Raw genomic sequence first — 16885 nt, 5'->3', positions numbered from 1 at the left:
ATCACATTGCTCTCATCAAAACATGAACATTATGCAGTATCACCAATACAAAGTTTAGGAACTGACCAAAAAGCTCAAATAGTTTCCATTAGGAAGTCATTGTGGAATAGCAGTGTTATTGGAGAAGTTAGTGACACTTGGTCTTAAATTAAAGTTTTTATTCAGTGTGCAAAATATTTGGATCATAGCTACAGAATTCAGATGAGCTTAGCTTGTTTTCAACATCTGTCAATGTTCTAAAATACATACTACGATGTGGGTGTTGTGTAAATGTGAGTGCATCTTTTGGCTGAGGAGAAAGTCTGCAAACAAGGGACAGTAATTACTGACTCTGTATCATCTATACCTGTTAAAAGCAAATACAAAAACATATTGATTTTTGGTATGGGAAATAATACCTTACAAGATGTTTTCAGGAACTTTAAACTTAGTTTTTTGTGTAATATTTTTCAGATAAAGTAGTGCAGATTAAGAGATAAATCAAAGAGGGTTGTAGTACTACTTAATATGGGAAGCATTTGGTTATCCTCTCTCTATAATCTTTGAATTTCTGTTTGGGTAATGCCATGGTTGGTCTCATTTTTCGGATGTAAATTGTTCCTATAATATCACAGAATCAAAGAATCACAGAATATGGTGAGTTGGAAGGGACTCACAAGGATCATTGAGTCCAATTCCTGCAGAGGACCCCTCCCAAAAGTCACACCATGTGCATGAGAGTATCATCCAAATGCTTCTTGAACTCTGTCAGGTTTGGTGTTGCCTGTCCCCTGGGAAGCCTGTTCCGGTGCCCAACCACCCCAGCCTAAACCTCCCTAACACAGCTTCAGGCCATTCCCTTGGGTCCTGTCACTGGTCACCACAGAGAAGAAATCAGTGCCTGCCTCTCCTCTTCCCCTCACAAGGAAGTTGTAGACTGCAATGAGGTCTCCCCTCAGTCTCCTCCAGGCTGAACAGACCGAGTGAGCTCAGCCACTCCTCAAATGGCTTTCCCTCAAGGTCCTTCACCATCTTCGTTGCCCTCCTTTGGAGGCTCTCTAACAGCTTAATATCTTTCTTATATTGTGGTGCCCAAAACTGCACACAATATTCAAGGTGAGGCCGCACCAGTGCAGAGCAGAGCAGAACAATCCCCTCCCTCAACCGGCTGACGATGCTTTGCCTGATGACCTCAGAACACGGTTGGCCCTCCTGGCTGCCAGGGCACTGCTGACTCATGTTCAACTTGCTGTTAACCAGGACCCCCAGGTCCCTTTCCATGGCACTGCTTTCCAGCATCTCATTCCCCAGCCTGTACAAACTTCCAGGGTTGCCCCATCCCAGGTGCAGAATCCGGCACTTTCCCTTGTTGAACTTCAAATGGTTGGTGATTGCCCAGTCCTCTGACTTGTTAGGGTCTCTCTGCAGGGCCTCCCTGCCTTTGAAGGAGTCAACAGCTCCTCCCAGTTTTGTGTCATCTGCAGACTTGCTTAGTATCCCCTCCAGTCCTGTGTCAAAGTAATTTATGAACATGTTGAAGAGCACAGGGCTGAAGATAGAGTCCTGTGGAACCCCACTAGTGACAGGTCACCAGTCTGATGTTACTCCATTCTGTTACCCTCTGTGCTTGGCCCGCGAGCCAATTGCTCACCCACCACATGATTTGTTTATCCAGCTGTGTGCTGTCCAGAAGGATTCCTGTGAGAGACAGTATTGAAAGCTTTACTGAAATCCAAAAAGATTACATCAACTGGCTTCCTCTGATCAACTAGGTAGATTACTGTGTCATGGAAGGAAATCAGGTTCAGTAGATAGGACTTTCCTCTCATGAAGCCGTGCTGGCTGTGACGAATGACAAAATTGTCTCTCAGGTGTTTTTCAACACCTCCCAGAATAATCTTCTCCATAACTTTACCAGGCATTGAAGTGAGACTGACAGGCCTGTAGTTTCCAGGGTACTCCGTGCCCTTCTTGAAAATTGGGACAATGTTTGCAAGCTTCCAATCAGCTGGGACCTCTCTAGATTTCCAAGACTGCTCAAAAATCATTGAGAGAGGTTTTGGGAGATCAGCCAGTTCTTCAAGGATTCTGGGATGAATCTCGTCAGGCCCTACAGATTTGTACGGATCCAGCTGGAGCAGCAGATCCCACACCATTTCAGGGTCAACTGGAGTTGATCATTCTTGCAGTCATGGTCCTCCAACTCAAGGCACTGAGACCTCCTTGGTCCATTATCTGTGTTGAAGACAGAGGCAAAGAAAGCGTTAAACACCTCTGCCTTGTCTCTGTCCCTGTTTGTGAGGTGACCATCCTCATCCTGTAATGGGACAATGCTATTTCTATACTGCCTATTGCCATTAATGTATTTGAAAAAACTCTTTGTATTGTCCCCCACATTTCTGGCCAGCTTTAATTCCAGTTGAGCTTTGGCCACACAAATTTTCTCCCTGTGGCAAGCAGCATCTTTGAATTATTACCATGTCACTTGACCTTACTTCCACTGGGCATACACCTTCCTTTTTTGCCTTATCTCCAAGAGAAGATTCCTGTTCAGCCAAGCCGACCTTCTGCCTCACCTGCTTCACTTCCAGCATTTGGGAATTGCCTGCTCCTGTGCCCTTAGGAGGTGATGTTGAAAAAGTGACCAGCACTGATGGACCCCAGCACCTGCAAAAACATTTTCCCAGGGGACCTTACTCACTAATTCCCTGAGCAGCCTGAAGCCTGCTCTCCTCATGTCCAGCATTGAGGTTTTGCTGGCACTTTTCCTCCTGCCAACACAGATTTAAAACTTGATCCTTTTGTGGTGCTGTGGCCAAGAGGGCCACCAATCTCTACTTTGCTCATGAGATCCACTCTGTTGACAAGCAGCAGATCAAGGAGGACATCGTTACAAGTTGACTCCCTTAGGGCCTGTTCCATAAAGTTGTCATCCAGATTTTTTAGGAATCTTCTGGCTGGCTTGAACCAACTGCATGATGCTGCCAGTTAATTTCTGTCAAGTTAAGTCCCCCGTAAAGACAAGGGCAGTTGACTTGGAAGTGTCCCTTAGTTCCTCAAAGAATAATTCATTGGCATCATCATCCTGTCCAGGAGGTCTATAGCAGACTCCCACACTGACATCCACATTATTTGTTTGCCTCTTGATTCTTACCCAGGGGCTCTCAACAGTGCCATTGCCAACTGTGAGCTACATACATTCTAACCCTTCTATTACATACAGTGCCACTCCTCTGCCTCTTCTGCCCTACCTATCTCTCCTGAAGAGCCTGTAACCATCCAACAGGGCATTCCAGTCATAGGTCTCATCCCACCAGGTTTCACTTATGCCAATGATCTGAAATCTCTGGGACTGGGCCAAAGCTTTGAGATCCTATTGTTTGTTCCTCATGCTGCATGCATTGGTGTAGAAACATTTCAGGAGTGGTACATTGTAGTCAACATCTCTAGAGGCAGACTCAGGGATCCCATGAGTGCTGTTTCTTCAAGTTCTGGCACACCATCCCATTGCTCATCACTGGTGAGCCTGGTTTTAACCCCTTCAGGGAGAAAGAAATAATGCAGAACTGTGAATGTATGTAAAAACAATTAATCACAGCTAAGACAAGGGCAGGAATATGGAAAAGCCTATACTGAATGAACAGAAAATATGAATGTAATGAGAAACCAGCTGTAAGATACTAATAAGGAGGTGTTACAGGATTTAAAAAAGAGCAGAGTCCTGTGACTAAAAAAAGCAAATACTGCAAAAGTCACTAACAGGCAACTGAGAATTAAAATCTTTAATAGTTGTAGTTTGTGTTGTAGAGACAGGGGAAAAAAAAGTAATTTGGTTTCTAGCAATAGATTTAAGTTCTTAGTGAAACATACAGAAAACCAGTAGAATAGAAACAAACTAGATGTGAATTCTACCACATTATATTTTGAAAGAAGACTAATAGAAGAGCCATATTCTTTTTTGACACAAGTCCTCACCTAGTCATTATCTAGAAAACTGCAGTCTCTCGTGTCCAAGTGTTTGATAATGTCTTGGGATCAGGAGCCGAGTTAATAATTTTGAGGAACTGGTTTACAAAGGAAGGCTCCAAATGTCCTGAAGGGGGGAAAAATGAATCATGGAATCAATCAGGTTGGAAAAGACCTCTGGTCAAACACCACCATGTCAAGCAGATCATGGCACTAAGTGCCACGTCCAGTTTTTCCTTAAACACCTCTAGGGACAGTGACTCCACCACCTCCCTAGGCATTAGATTCTAATGTATAATCACCCTTTCTATGAAGAAATTCTTCCTAATATTCACCTAAATCTCCCCTGGCACAGCTGAAGACTATGTCCTCTTGCTAGGTGCCTGGGAAAAGAGGCCAACACCCACCCAGCTACAACCTCCCTTCAGGTAGTTGCAGAGAGTGATGAGGTCCCCCCTGAGCCTTCTCTTCTCCAGGCTAAACAACCCCAGATCCCTCACCCACTCCTCATAAGACAAGGAAATGTCCGTTTCTTTGAAATTCTACTGTAACTCTGGCTTTCTGTAATCTTGCCTCCAAAAAATAAGACATTCAAGCCCACCAGATATTTGTATCTGCCATAACAAACCGTGGCAGAGCTGGTCAGGAGCACCCCATTTGGCAAAGAATCTCTCATTGTGTAGTACATGGTAACTCCTAATTATATAGTTCAATCATTTGTCAAATGTTCTTAGGTCATGGTGTGGTTTAGTTACTTAGGATTGGAGCAGGGAAGTAAGGCCCCTAGAAATAAACAGCCATAGGAATCTAATGATGACCATACTGTCAAAGGGAAATAAGGTTTCAGACTGGCTGAACAAGTTTTACATCCTACTTAATTATCTGTTCAGTAGCTCCAGGGCTTGGCTCTCAGGTGGAACAGTGAGTGTTCTGACCTGGAATTTCCTATGCTTCAGCCAGCAGTCAGCCAAGAGCCCATCCATGCACTGGTGTGAGGAGACAAACAAGCTCATCCATTGTGCCCTGGGAGCAGGTTCCAGAAAGCAGCTGCTATTTGTGAAATACTCAATACAACTTGTAGAAATGCTGCCAAAATACCAGTACCAACTATGAAATTGCAACATCTATGCATCCTTAGCTATGGACGTTCCTGCTAGCACATTACCCAGGACATAGGTACATACAGTAGTACAGCTCTGCTTTATTGGGAATGCATATTCACATGTGGAGGTGATCTGGGTAGCCATTTGACTACAAAGGAAAGCATTTGGCTCTTTGTGATCAGATTACCACTACAGCTGTCTTCCAAGTTCCCTGAGAAGTTCATTCTGCTTATCTGTTTTGATGCAACCTGAGTAACCTAATTTATTTCACACTGCTGGTTATAAATACAGCCACATATGCAGCTCTACAAATATTTATATCAAGGGCAAATTTGTCTAAATGAAATAAGAGGTCTGTAATCTTCATAAAGCAACAAAGATGAGTACAACACATAAGGTAAATCAAGGCTTCTACACCAAACAGTTCTTCATCTGGATCTCTTCCATAGGAAATTTGTAATCCTCATGGTTTATAGAACTGCCTGTAAAAGAATGAAGGAGTCACACTTCAGTTATCTTTGCAGGCAGTTGTGCTGGAGGACCTCAGAAGTACTTGGTCATAGGCTGGGCTGAGTTACCTACAAATTACGTTGGTCATGCCAGCGGTGTAGCTGCGGCAGTGTGAGCACACCAACATAGTGTGCTGGCCTCCATGCTACTTACGTGAGTATAGTGAGTGTAGCTATTTCTACAATTATTTTCTGTGGTTTATAGATATGACTGCAGTGCCTGCTACATAAAGGCCACCCCTAACACAAAGGAACTAACATCCATTCAGCTGATGGAAACTCTCCTGTAGTTTCTTCTTCTCCTGAAGAAACTCTTCAGCAGCCTCAGGGCTCCTCTCTGGTGTTGCTTTGTGATTAGTAGATTGTCTGTAGGTTACTAGGTGTCTGGAAGTACCTCCATAATTTTCATACAAGCTGAAGAAGAGATAAAAGGGAAATTATTAAGATATAGTGAGGGTTTTGCCAAACAGATTAGAGAGCAGCAAAATAAACAGATTGCAGCACAATGCACATTTCTGACATTCTAGACAGGCATTTTTAAGTTAGACATCCTGCAGTCAGCATGAGATACTCAGGAAAAAACTTATCCCTAGAGCACAGCTGAATCTACTGTCCACTGGAAGAGCTCTGGATCAAAGAACAGTGCCTAGAATCAAAATTATTTTGCTTCAGCACATCTATGTCTTTATCGCTAAACCACAATTCCTAAAAACAGACGTAAAGATTGCAGTAAATTATGATCAGAAGTGCAACACCTCGGAGGCTGACTATGACCTCATGCTGTGCTAATTGTTAAGGTGGCAGAGATGGTCAGCATGGGGGTTTTCTATGCAAACAACTGTCAAGTAACATCTCCATCACTGTTCCTCTATTTTCTACACTTCACAGAAAAAAAAAATGATCATGAATGGGCTGCATTACACACCCTGCAGGAAAAAAACACAGGTCCTGCCTGAACAGACATTAATTCTGTTATTTGTGTAAAGGAATGAAAGACGAATTCATTTTAAAGCACAGAGTAAGGTTTGTTTCCCAGGCCAGTCACATACCTCCTGTGTGAGCTGGAAAGTATAAAGGGCTTGGGAGCTGCTAATAAAATTTTGTGATTATCATGTCCCTGTTGGTCTGTTGTTGCACTGCTAGCTGTAAGACAGCAATAAATTAATTCAAGAGGTGGACAGCAGTTCTTTCTTACAAAAGGGTGTTACCAGGTTCATCTGATTCAATTACCAGTACTTGAAAGGGCACACAAAAAACCCCCACTGCTCTGAGAATCTGTTTGGACAGGATTCAAGCAGAAAAAATTGGAAAAACAGCTTTACTGCCTGGTTACACAAGTCATGGAAGCATCTGAGCCTCTGGTTGAGAGATCTGTGTGTAGGCCCTGAAGTTATTGTACTGCAACTCAATAGGGAATCGCTGTTGAGTATCTAATAGATGTCATAGGTCTGCCATTTTCACAGAATCACAGAATCAGCTGGATTGGAAAAGACCTCCAAGATCATCAAGTCCAACCCTTGATCCAACCCCGCCATGGTTCCCAGACCAACGCTGCTTAATATTTTTGTCAGTGACCTCAAAGAAAATGTACCATAATTACTGATAGATAGCAGCTGGGATTGCTTTTTAGCTGACCAAGTGAAATAAAATGTGTATTAACTGTAAATATACAAATAAAATGGGTACTAACATGTAAATGCATGCTCACACCTATGCAGAAAGGAACAGAAGCTAAATTCATGAGGAGTTTATACTGGAAAACAAAGTACTTTTCAATCTGCTGGTTGATCTAAATTTCTTGCACAGCCACATCCTAAAGGAACAAGGCCTTCACTTCTATTCCATAAAAAAAAAAAGAGAATAGGTACTAGAGGGAAATTTATTACTTGTGCTTTTAACCCATTTGTGTCACAACAGAAATACTCTCATGTTCCACTTCTTGGGTCTGTAATTTAAGAAGGACCTACTGAAATGTTCATATAGTAAAGGGCTTCTTTGTGCTTACACAGACCAATACAATGCATAGTTTTTATAAAAGATTATAGGAAGTATTTCATATTAACCTGTCTCTCACTGTCTTTTAATGTGAAATTTAACTTTGCCTTTTGATATCAGTATCCATGTTCAATCTGAGACAAAATTTTCTCTATCGTGACTCTTAACTCTGCAGTACAAAAAAAAAATCACCAGAGATGTCTGCAAACACCTTTACTTTCCCACACAATTGGTTTCTCATATTGTGAAGTTTGTTTAGTACTGTCACTATTTACAGATTCATATCAATTACAAAAGTATACAGGAGTGTTACTAAAGTGAACTCAGAGGAAAAGCCACAACTCTTCCCATCAGGATGAAACCAATTCATTGCCACAGTGAATGAAATCTGATGGTTTTGCCTCTGTGTAACATGATGACTCACATACAAAACCTGCATCTGCATACATCTACCAGGATGGACTATAACTAGGACTAAACATCCGAAATTAATACAGCCAAGTGCTATCCCATGTTTAATCCAATTAAAAGGACTGATGCACATCATTTGGAATGAATATGAGGTAATTTAATGAATCACAATAGGTCTCATGAGCATTTTTGTTGCTAATTAGGGCCATAAAGCTACAGGATATTATTTCAATCACCCACTGCCCCTCACAAAATAACATACAATTTAATAACAAAGCAAACCACAATGCAATAATTGCAGTGCAATACAAAATTAGCTTAACAGCTAAGAAATGCATCTGAGACTCAGGCATGTGTAGAATTCCCAATTAAGTCAGCTTAACAAGTACTCTTAACTAGTACTCTAACTAGTACTCCTAACTTACTAGTCAAAAATGTGCCCTCAGACACATCCACATACATTGTTCCACCTTCTTATTCAAAAGTGACTTGAATTGAAACTGAGATATTTAAAGTGTATCAAAAGACTGGCAAGAACTTCTGCTCAGCCTTAGGAGTGCATGCAACAGAATCTATTGCAATGAAATGCAACTGCAGAAGTCACATTCACAATCAAAACAGTGTCACTTAAAAGGATCCTGACCAGTTTAAACAGTTTAGCGGCACTGATTTAGCTTAACTAATAAATCTGCATTTACAAAAGGCATACATCAAAACAGTGAGAAAGAGGACTGTGTTGTTCAAGAGACTGACCTGAGATCCAGGCACGTGTATAGTTCCCAATTCTTGTACCCAGCAGATCTGAAAGAGTTTTCAATTCTGTAACCATGTGTAAGGTTCATTTCCAAACCCAGGAGCAATCTCGCAGTATTTGGCTGGCAATGCTGAGCAGACTGAGTGTCAAAGCTGGTAGTTGAAAAGATAGGTATGAGTGACGTAAATGATAAAAGGTATGCAAATAGGTAGACAAGTAGATTCAGGGAGTACCAATGTGCCCATGGCTCACTATAAATAGGTGGAAAAATCCAAATATCAAAAAGGAAGTAAATAGTTAAAGCTTACCTATGATGCATATGGATTTTTTGATTTTTAGCTTTTTGTAGATTTTAGAAGTAGCTGTATTATATCCCTTACCCTTAGCACAGTAGTTTACACATTTATCCAACACTGTTACCCCATTCCATATTACTCCCTCAAAATTCCATTAGCTTGTTTAGACTTCCCTCAAGGTAGGCCTTTATTCTTTTTAAGAACATCTGCACCCTGGCTTGAACGACAAGATACCACTCAGGCATAGTGACCTTCAAGCCCAGAACTTCGGAGGAACTCCAAGGACTAAACGTGCTGTGATGAAGAGGAAGATGTTGAAGAGGGGGTCCCAGAGCCCCCTGTCTCAATTTCCAGAGAGGTGTGCCAGGGGGAGGTGCTGGGGGGCAGACAAATCTGGGATTGGATGGAATAATATCCTAAATTGTGAAACCCCGTGGACATGAGGGGGGCATTGTGTATTCCTGTGGGCTTCAGGTCAGAAATTAAAGGACCTACCCTCCTTATCTTATCTTATACACTAAGTTGGCTTGAAGTCCTGTTTTCTGTGGTCTCTTAAGGCAACACCTAAGAAATACATGGGCATACTCAATAATTAATTAACTCATTCTCCTAGCTAATCATCTGTGTTTCTTATTAAGGTTATTTGGACTGGTCTGTGAATTGCCACAAGGACTGAAGCCCAGAACAGATACACTAAGACAGGAAAATCGTTAGTAAAATGCTCATTGGTTAAGCACATAAATAGTTCTACTGAAGACAACAGTCTTATTCAGTCATAGGTTTGCTTTTACTGAACAGAGGGATGAAATCCTAATTCCTTGTCTGAAGGCAAAGTTTGACCAACTTATTCAATTGTACCAGTACTACATGCAGTTTTAAAAACTCACACCCATTTATCCAGTTCTGTCAAGCTAACAGCCAGTAAAATGAAAATGTAAAAATAAAAATTTTAAAATAATAAATTACTTAGAGAACAATCCTGCACTTTTTACCTCACAAAGCATCCCTAAAGATTTATGAGTACAGGTAGAGTGTTCAGTGCTGTGCCAGTGGGAACCTGATATGATTTGCAATGGATCTCACAGCAAATGAACCCAACACAGAAGTAGGGATGCTCAAATTTATGAAAAGTTCTTTTCACTTTTTCAATACAAAAAAAAATCTTGGAACATTCACTGAATAAGAATGAGGAATTTCAGGAAAGTCTGAAGAAAAGCTGTTATTTAAAAATAGAAATTTTTAAAATAGTACCGTAGTAAAAATTTATTCTTCTTTGGATTCTTCATATTTTTTTTCAAGATTCCCAAGTTTGAAAACCACAGCATGACAAAACTCAAGGATGTTTTCTACCTCCCTGTGTTTATGAACAGGGAACAGAACCATGGTGCATTACAGGTAGGCAACCAACACAGTACATGATTTACAGCAAACAAAATGTGGGAAAATTATTATTGTAGAGACCAGAACCTTTGTGAAATACTAACTGTTACAATGACGAATGGTGTCCCCCAGAAGGAAGCTCCCAGGCAGCCATCAGGCCTAAGCTCCCTGCATTACTACAAGCAACAGATATTGAAGAGCCCATGCTCATTATTCAAGAGCTTGCTTTAGAAATGAGTCAAAAATTGCTGTTTGTAATGCTTTTAGATTTCAGAGAGACACTGCTGGTGACAAAGAAAGTACCTGGGACCCAACTGTTCCACATCCCCTTGGTCTTGCCCTGTGTTTATCTAAAATGTTCTCAATGAAGGATTCACCCTGGCTTTGCCCAGAGGAAAACACAGAGAGCTGCACACACACACACAGGCTGCAAAGGTCACAAAGCTTCACTCTCGCTGAAGAATCACAGAACGCGTCAGGTTGGAATGGACCACAGTGGGTAATCTGGTCCAACCTCCCTGCTCAAGCAGGGTCGTCCTAGAGCACATGGCACAGGATTGTGTCCAGACGATTCTTGAGTATCTCCAGCAAGGGAGACTCCACAACCTCTCTGGGCAATCTGTTCTAGTGCTCGCACTGGAAAGAAACCAAGAAACTTCAGGATTCAAAAGGAAAACATAACAGACTGTCTCGCTTTTTAGTTTTTTTTTTTAAATCAAATTCAGCGCAGACTTCCCTTCAGAGCCGGACTTGGGCAAAGGAGACCGACCCCTCCAGCCGCTTGGCGGGGTTGAATGCTGCTGAGGCGCAAGCAGCTCCGCCACCCCCTTCCCCAGTGACCCTCGGCCATGGACGCGATTTGTCCCATCGCCACGGCAGCTCCCCACACCGGCAGCTCCGCCTCGGCCCGGTCCCAGCGCCGCAGCTGCCCCTCCATGGGCCCAGTGACGCTGCGGAAACGGGCCGTGCTCCCCGCCCCGGGCCCTGCAGCCCAGGCCCGAGCGCCACCTCCTCCCGCTCACCCTCCCTGCCCGCAGCCGCCGCTCTCCCCGCCCCCGGCCGTGTGTGCGGAAGCTGCCGGCGCCCGGGATTGTGGGAGCGGGGGGGCCACGGCGCGGGGAGGGGACGCGGCCGGGGCCGGGCCGGAGGGTTCCGGTGCGGGGCGAAGACGTGTCGGCCGGGGCCGCGCAGCGACAGGCGCTGCTGCCCCTGGCCCTCTCGGAACAGCGCCCGGCCCGGGGCCGGCCCGGCGGCACCATGGCCGGGACCAGCAGCCCCGAAGCCGTGAAGAAGCTGCTGGAAAACATGCAGGGAGACCTGCGGGGCCTGAGCCTGGAGTGTCGGAAAAAATTCCCCCCCGTCAAGGAGGTGAGTGGCGCTGAACCGGGCCGAGCCGAGCCGGACCGGACTGGGCTGAGCCGGGAGACGGGCGCCTCTCCGGAGGGGCCTCCCTGGCCGCGGGGCCCGGCCCGAGCGGAGCTGCCGCCGTGCCCGTGTCCCGCTCGCCGGAACGGTGCCGCTCCCAGGAAGCTCCCACCGCCGCAGCCGGTGGCTGCTCCCGTACTCGGCAGCTCCCGGACTCGGCTGCGGCCGTCGCGCTCTCTGTGCTGGTGTTGTCAGTGCGCTGCCGCGGCGCGGGCCGTGGGCTGGGCCGTGCCCCGCGGGGAGCGGGGCTGGCGGACAGACCGTCTGTTGACAAGGGCGAAGCGGGGGCGGCACCGCTGCACCCCCGGCGGTCTCCAGGGTGAAGACAAAGTTCGGCTTGGCTGTCTCGGCACCACCGAGCGAGCGAAACTCGCCCGAGGCGGGCTCGGTACCGGGGCTTGGTCGCCCGGGCGGGCGGACGCCGAACAAGCGGGAGCTCGACAGGCCAAGGAGGACTGTGCTCAGCCCCGGCGCTGCGGCTGCGGGGGGGCCCTGGGGCCGCGCAGGTCTCCTCTCGGGTCTGTGCCGTGCCCCTGCGACGAGCGCACACGCTGCTGTTGCTCCCGGGTCGGCGCGCCTTATTCCTCACCATTGCACATCCGTGTCTGCCCGTGCGAACTGTGCGGATCGCTGGTGATCGCTGCGTGCCCCGTCGTTTTGGGGCTGTCGTTTGGGTTCCAAACGCTGTGGGTTGTATCAGTTCCAGCTGATACAACAGAGGAAGCTTGGGAGATACAGAAGTTTGGATTACTTTTTTTTTTCTTTCTACAAAATCCCATTAATAAACTCATGAGTGAGGTTGTATGTTTTATTTTTCAAACCTCCGTTTATACTGTGCAGCCAGGGACTTCAGTAATCTCGATGAGCCGGATTACTTTAATTGAAGCGCAGTCAGATTTTTTTCTCGCTAACTAAAGTATAAATTTTAACCGTATGTCTCTCTGTTATGTTTATACTCAGTTTAACATTTTCCTTAACGGTAGTTTTCTATGCAGTAGTGGGAGTAAAAACACTAATACATTAACTCAGATTAAACTGCAGACCCAGAAGCTCAGAAGAAAGAAATTGCATATGGAATGTGACTTGAGTTCCAATTCAGTAATAGCATATTTAGTGTTGTATGTAGTATTATACCCTTTAACAGATGACTTGAAGCTAATGACTGTTGTTGTTTTGAAAGGCATGAAGTGACACACTGTAATAGAGCATACTATGTATGACTGTAGATTGCAGAGGAATGCTGGTCTGTTTGAGAAATTCTGTGTGGTCACAGAAAAACAGGAGAAAGTTGTGATCAGTCCTGAGGAACTGTGTGTAGTCACATGTAAATAAGAAATAGTTGTGGTCAGTTGAACAGAAATCTGCCTGTGTGTTTTGGAGGGACATGGAGGTGCTGCTTCCACTTTCTTCTGTGTGTTACTGTGTCCCTTAAGTTGTTTAGTCCGTGAACAAGTTTCCTCACTGAGTTAATGTTTACTTTCTTTTAAGATCTGCAAAGAAGATTGGCAGTGTCACCCTTAAGCTAGTATTTTTAGTAATGCTTCATTACATTTGCCATGCTGACTGTTTAGTAACTACTGCATGTGCAGTTCTTGATACTTGTTCAGCACATTTATCATATTCTTGTGTTTGACTTTTGTGTTATTCCGTTTTATATCTTGATGGCAATTTGCTTAGCTTTCTTCATTAAAAACAAAGTTTTTTCACAGTTGTCTGGAAGTTGGATAGGTTTATGGAATAGTACTGGAAGATGTTAACAAAAGAGGTGGGACTTTCTGCTAAGTTGTGAGTTCCTACAGTAGGATGTATGATACAGTCATAGGAAATGATCTTACTTCCTCACTTCTGGAAGCCATTTTTTTGTTCTAGTTTTAAAGGAAATGGGTGTTCTTTTTTGTCAAATCTAAACTGCTAAACAGATATTTTAATTGCATGCATTTGATCTGATCATGATTAGATTTGGCTAGAGTGATCAGAGGAATTCTTCTTATTGATTTGGAACAGCACCGTTTTTTTAAACTATGTTTAAACATAGGCTTTTTAAAACAAATTCCTACTACTTACAATCTTACTTTTTTACTTGCAGTGTAACTAGACTCTCCTCATTGCTACCACGTGCGTTGTGATTTATGAGTTTATCTTGCAACTGATGTGTATGCTTTCACGTCACTTAATAAATTCAACATACTGTGATAAAGCTATTGAAAAACTCATAGTCCAAAATTAATAGTTATTAGATGTATCATAGTTGTTAGATTTGCTAGGTACTTTAAGAAGGTAAACTGCTTCTAATAATCTTTCCAGTGTGTGACATAGTTGAAAACTTTGCTCACAGTTATTTGTTATCATCAGCCACTTCTAAAATGATTTGTCTGTTCTGGTTCTTTTTTGTTTTGTTTTTATATTAATAGTGTCAAAATTCTACAAACTGATAGGTTTTCTGCTCATAAAAGTAATAATGTAGTTCTCAATTCTGCTTGTTGCTCAGATGATTAACTTGAGCAAAGCCTTTTTTAATCAATACTGTAGGATTTTAGACAGTTGTATGATCAAAAAAATAGAGATTTCATGTTATTAAAAGAATTTTAGTTTTCAAACCAAGTTTCAAACTAATTTAGTTTTTAAAACATCTTTCTAATGTATACGTAAGCAATATCTATTAGGTACAGAGAGACCAGAAAAATATTGAATGATTCTTTGAACAGACATGTAGATGACACAGCTAAAGAACTTTATGGGACTTTTTTCGGCGGGGGAGGGTGAGAGTGGGGCTTGGATGCAGCAGAGAAGGGGACAGCCTAATGTGAAATCTAGATCTCATTCTCAGTTAGGAGCTTGAACTCTTCACTGTTTTAAGCAATTTCATCTCATATTTTTCTATTACTTCTGAGTCTGTAAACTTTTCTAAGTAGGTTACATTTATGTGGGTATCATATAGTTCTAAGTCCAGTTACTTACAACAGTGGAGTCTGACTTTTCTGACTTTGATAATCTGTTAAGAAACGTTGAAATTGCTGAGTTTCTCTCAGTGTTAAACTTCTGACACAAGTATGTGGCAAATTTCCTTCCCCTTAGAGCTTTTAACGAAGAAATAACAGGATGTATTGTTGGCTCCAGAGCATCCATACCTCGTTTTTGCTCTGTGTGACAAATAATACCTGAGTAGGATTTTCCTTGGTTATGCCACTTAATGCTTTAAGAATGGGAGCTACAGAAAGAATCTGTGGTCTTGAAATTATGTTGCTGATGATGTTTAGGGATTAACTAACACAACAGACTTATTTTTCTTAAGGGTATCGGGAATACCAGTTGCTATTGCACTTCAGACACATCTGTTTGTTACTAGGTGGTTTTTCTTTTTGATACTTCCTCAGATCAGCACCAACTACAGAAGTATAGTAGGCATGAAAGCTATTCACTATGACCAAGAGGTAATTTGGTGGTTGTGTCTGTGATATGACAAGCCTGTTTACACTGGCAGACATAACCACATTGCTGAAAAATGTGTTTGTATTTTCACAATGTGTTTTTGTTGCCCAGTTAGAAAAATAGAGACTGTGGATGGGATAGAAGCTCTCAGGGCAAGTGTAAATTAAACAGTATCTTTTGGAGCTTGATATTACAGAGGATGAAACAGTCTTTGGTACAGGCATCAGTTGTGTTCATGTTATTTTAAGTAATCTGGCATTTCTCTTAGAAAACAATACTACTTGGTCATTATTTTGTTGTTTTTAATACAGTGGGTTCTCCGATTTTCTTTGTACTATAAAGTATTGTAGTGCTGCTAATGCTGCCCTGAATTGCATACGACCTGAAAAGAGCTTTATAAAGTATTTTAACCTGCTAGTGTTTGGAGTTTTGATCTCCTGTGCTGTGCTTGTGGGAAGCTGGTGGTGCTCTCTTTAGTGAACTGGTGTAAGAATTTCGTCTTATCACAAAACTGAAAATAGTTTAGTGTGCTAAATAGGTTGCCTGCTGTTTCTTATTACAGAATGGGAATATTGTTCAGTAAGCTACATCTGACTGCATAAAAAACCAGATAATTTGACTGCATAAAAAACCTTAGAAATACAAGGGGAAAATATTTATAATTAATAGAAATAATAGAGTTAAAAGGGTAATAAGTTCCTCCCGAAAGTTCCTTGCAGCGTGATTTCCAATTGTATGTAACTGTTGTTTACACAGATCCAGTCAAGCTGTCTCAGCTTTCGAGTAGGCTTGTAGTCTTTATGTTGACTCAGGTTTTTTCTTGACTTTTAAATAGCAGTAAAAGCAAAATGAGTTTAAAAAAATACACAAAAAATTAACTCTTGTCCAACTCTTGCACAGTTACAGGTGAACTTGTGCTAGTAGGAGAGGGGAAGGGAAAGGGCAGGTGGGATTGGAGCAGACAAGGACCGCATCCTCCCTTGGCAGAATCATCTTGGCCTGGGACAGGGCATGCCCTCTGCTTGGCAGTTGTGTCATTGATTGCAGGTGCCTGTATATTTTAGGATGTTTGTTGCTGTGGTGATTTGGAATAGTAGGGTTGGAAAAGAAGTAGTATTCTACTTGCTTCCACGTGGAAGAGCAGCACAGAATTAAGTTTGAATACTTCAGTCAGTTGAAATGTTCCCTTGATATTCCTGGAAGAAAGCTTTTTATAACCTCACTGTGCTGGTTTTTTACCAGATCTTTGTTGGAAACAGCAGCATTGCTTTTGTTTAGCTATTTATTGAGTTGTGTGTGCCCTTGGCATACAGACATATTTTTGAAACTGTATAGTAATTTGCTGTATCTAGGAAAAATAATAGAATCCAATGTTGTAATCTTATTTTTTCTTCTTTTATAAGAACTCTACTTGCAGGCAAGTAGCCTTACAAAGTTCTTAAGGTGAAAGTTAGAAAGTTTGGGTTTGAATGACTTCTGGACAAAGCAGACTTTAAATTACTTAATTACAGTAGAAGTGGTGTGGACTAGCTAAGGCAAGAGATAGGATTTGCCCTTTCTGAGAGTCTGTGTGTTGTTTTGTGTTGTGTTGTCTGAAGACAGGCATTATTCATACATTTCTTCCTTTGGAGTCCTGTC

General features: G+C 42.7%; 1 protein-coding gene and 1 long non-coding RNA gene across 6 annotated transcripts in view; one reads left to right on the top strand and one right to left on the bottom strand.

Annotated features, from left to right (window-relative positions):
* Positions 1-2669: 2669 nt before the first annotated feature.
* LOC113953331 lies at positions 2670-11402 on the bottom strand. The gene is made up of 6 exons (XR_003529848.1): positions 10265-11402; positions 8717-8869; positions 6607-6700; positions 5817-5971; positions 3955-4072; positions 2670-3518 (listed from the first exon to the last, which is right to left on the bottom strand). It is a non-coding gene; the product is annotated as an uncharacterized LOC113953331 (long non-coding RNA).
* Positions 11403-11559: 157 nt separating this feature from the next.
* Positions 11560-16885, top strand: part of MON2 (MON2 homolog, regulator of endosome-to-Golgi trafficking) — a 68884-nt gene continuing 63558 nt past the window's right edge. For 3 of the 5 annotated variants that reach the window (XM_027656271.1, XM_027656260.1, XM_027656253.1), the window contains exon 1: positions 11566-11761. In XM_027656271.1, coding sequence (XP_027512072.1) covers positions 11651-11761 — 111 coding nt within the window. In that variant the 5' untranslated portion in view covers positions 11566-11650. Of the gene's footprint in view, positions 11762-16885 lie in introns of all 5 variants that reach the window. The other 2 variants (XM_027656254.1, XR_003529821.1) reach the window with 2 other exon arrangements.

The sequence above is a fragment of the Corapipo altera genome, unplaced genomic scaffold (assembly GCF_003945725.1).
Source record: "Corapipo altera isolate COAL_440 unplaced genomic scaffold, ASM394572v1 1, whole genome shotgun sequence".
Taxonomy (NCBI): domain Eukaryota; kingdom Metazoa; phylum Chordata; class Aves; order Passeriformes; family Pipridae; genus Corapipo; species Corapipo altera.
The sequence above is the reverse complement of the archived record's forward strand: the minus strand, read 5'-3'. Positions and strand labels throughout refer to the sequence as shown.